Source organism: Myotis davidii, unplaced genomic scaffold (assembly GCF_000327345.1).
Source record: "Myotis davidii unplaced genomic scaffold, ASM32734v1 scaffold1570, whole genome shotgun sequence".
Taxonomy (NCBI): domain Eukaryota; kingdom Metazoa; phylum Chordata; class Mammalia; order Chiroptera; family Vespertilionidae; genus Myotis; species Myotis davidii.
Window position 1 is genome coordinate 43,880 of NW_006281730.1, and position 2,045 is coordinate 45,924.

At 62.5% G+C, this 2,045-nt stretch overlaps 1 protein-coding gene across 1 annotated transcript in view; it reads left to right on the forward strand.

Moving 5' to 3' along the window:
* Nucleotides 1-2,045, forward strand: part of LOC102755587 (serine/threonine-protein phosphatase 6 regulatory subunit 1-like) — a 13,599-nt gene that overhangs the window by 9,798 nt on the left and 1,756 nt on the right. The window contains 4 exon segments of the mRNA XM_015565115.1: nt 7-525; nt 870-1,105; nt 1,108-1,683; nt 1,686-2,038. Of these exon segments, the coding sequence (XP_015420601.1) occupies nt 7-525; nt 870-1,105; nt 1,108-1,683; nt 1,686-2,038 (1,684 nt within the window).

A 2,045-nucleotide genomic window follows, 5' to 3' on the forward strand; every position in this document is an offset into this window, starting at 1 on the left:
CTACAGCTTCCAGAGCAGCAGCTGCCTCAACCCACTGCTGGCCAGCTTCTTCAGCAAGGTCATGGGCATCCTCATCAACCGCAAGACAGACCAGCTTGTGTCCTTCCTGTGGAAGAAGGACGGCTTCGTGGATCTGCTGCTGCAGCACATCACTACCTCGGCCATCATGGACCTGCTGCTGTGGCTCCTCACCTGCGTGAAGCAGCCCCAGCTGAGGCAGGAAGTGGTCAACCGGCTCAACGAGGAGAAGATTGTCCAGCGGCTCATCGAGCAGATCCATCCATCAAAGGATGACAATCAACATTCCAACGCATCCCAGTCCCTGTGCGACATCATCTGCCTGAGCTGGGAGCAGGTGATCCAAGTCCAAGACAGCTCGGAGCCCGACCAGGTGTTGGCTACCCTGGAGAAGCAGGAGACGATCGAGCAGCTCCTGAGCAACATGCTGGAGGGGCAGCTGAACCCGTCCGTGCTCGTCAGCGGGGTCCAGGTGCTGCTGACTCTGCTGGAGCCCAGGCGGCCACGGTGGGTGCCTCCCCGCTCTGCGGCTCCTGGAGGGCATGGCCCCTTTCAGGGGTCACTGTGGTCCTAGAGAGTCCTGTTCCCGCCTGACAGCCGAGGAAACAGGCCGAGTCAACTGGCCACAGCTTCCAGCTGGCGTCCCCACCCAGGGCCCCTCGGCGTCACTGTCCAACACACAGTGGGGCTTCTACCCGAGGGACCCAGGCCCCTGGGTGCCTCCCGCAGGCCCGCCCTCATGTCCTGGCAGGGAGCAGCCTCAAGCTCCTCTCTAGGAGTGTTCTGCACACGCATGTGCATGCGCACAGGCTGTCTGGGCCGCTCACTGCCCTCACCCTGCCCTGCTGCAGGTCCGAGTCTGTGATCGTGAACAACTTCTTCAGCAGTGTGGACGGGCAGCTGGAGCTGCTGGGCCAGGCGACCCTGGACAGCTCCGTGTCCAGCATGTGCGCCCTGCACGCCCTGCGCCCTCGGCTCACCCACTTCCACCAGCTCCTGTTCGAGCCACTGGAGCTGGAGCCACTGCATACGACGTGGGGCATCCTGGCCCCGCCTCTGGTCAACACACGGCTGCATGTTGTCAAGCTGCTGCCAGTGCCCTGAGCGCCAATGACGCAGCCCTGACCCAGGAGCTCCTGGCACTGGACGTGCCCAACACCATGCTGGACCTCTTCTTCCACTATGTGTTCAACAACTTCCTGCACACGCAAGTGGGGGTGTGTGTGAGCGCCATGCTGAGTGCCAGGCCCCCTGCCGACAGCAGCCTCGAGATACCCGCCCCCAACCTCGGCGTGAAACACCTGCTGCAGCAGTGCCGCCTGGTGGAACGCATCCTGACGTCCTGGGAGGAGAACGAGTGCGTGCAGTCCGCAGGCGGCCCATGGAAAGGCTACATGGGCCACCTGACGAGAATGGCCAACGCCCTGGTGCAGAACACGGAGAAGGAGCCCAATGCCGAGCAGCTGGGGCAGCTGCTGAAGGAGATGTCGGCTGAGCAGCAGGAGCAGTGGGAGGCCTTCATGTCAGGACCCCTGGCCGAGACCAACAAGAAGAACATGGTGGACCTGGTGAACACCCACCACCTGCATTCCTCCAGCGACGACGAGGACGACCGGCTCAAGGAGTTCAACTTTCCCGAGGAGGCCGTGCTGCAGCAGGCCTTCATGGATTCCAGATGCAGCGCATGACCTCAGCCTTCATCGACCACTTCGACTTCAACGACGACAAGTTTGGAGAGCAGGAGGAAAGTGTGAACGCACCTTTCCACAAGACGGCCAACATCACCTTTTCCCTCGATGAGAACCCCAACACCAACCTGCTGGAGATCTGCTACAAGGACCAGATCCAGCAGTGCGATGACGATGAGGAGGAGGAGGGCCAGGGCTCTGGGGAGTCTGATGGGGAGGACGGTGCCTGGCAGAGCAGCCAACTGGCCAGGGGGCCCCACCTGGGCCAGCCCCCAGGTGTGCGGAGTGGAGGCAGCACAGATAGCGAGGACGAGGAGGAGGACGGCCAGGGGGCCCAAG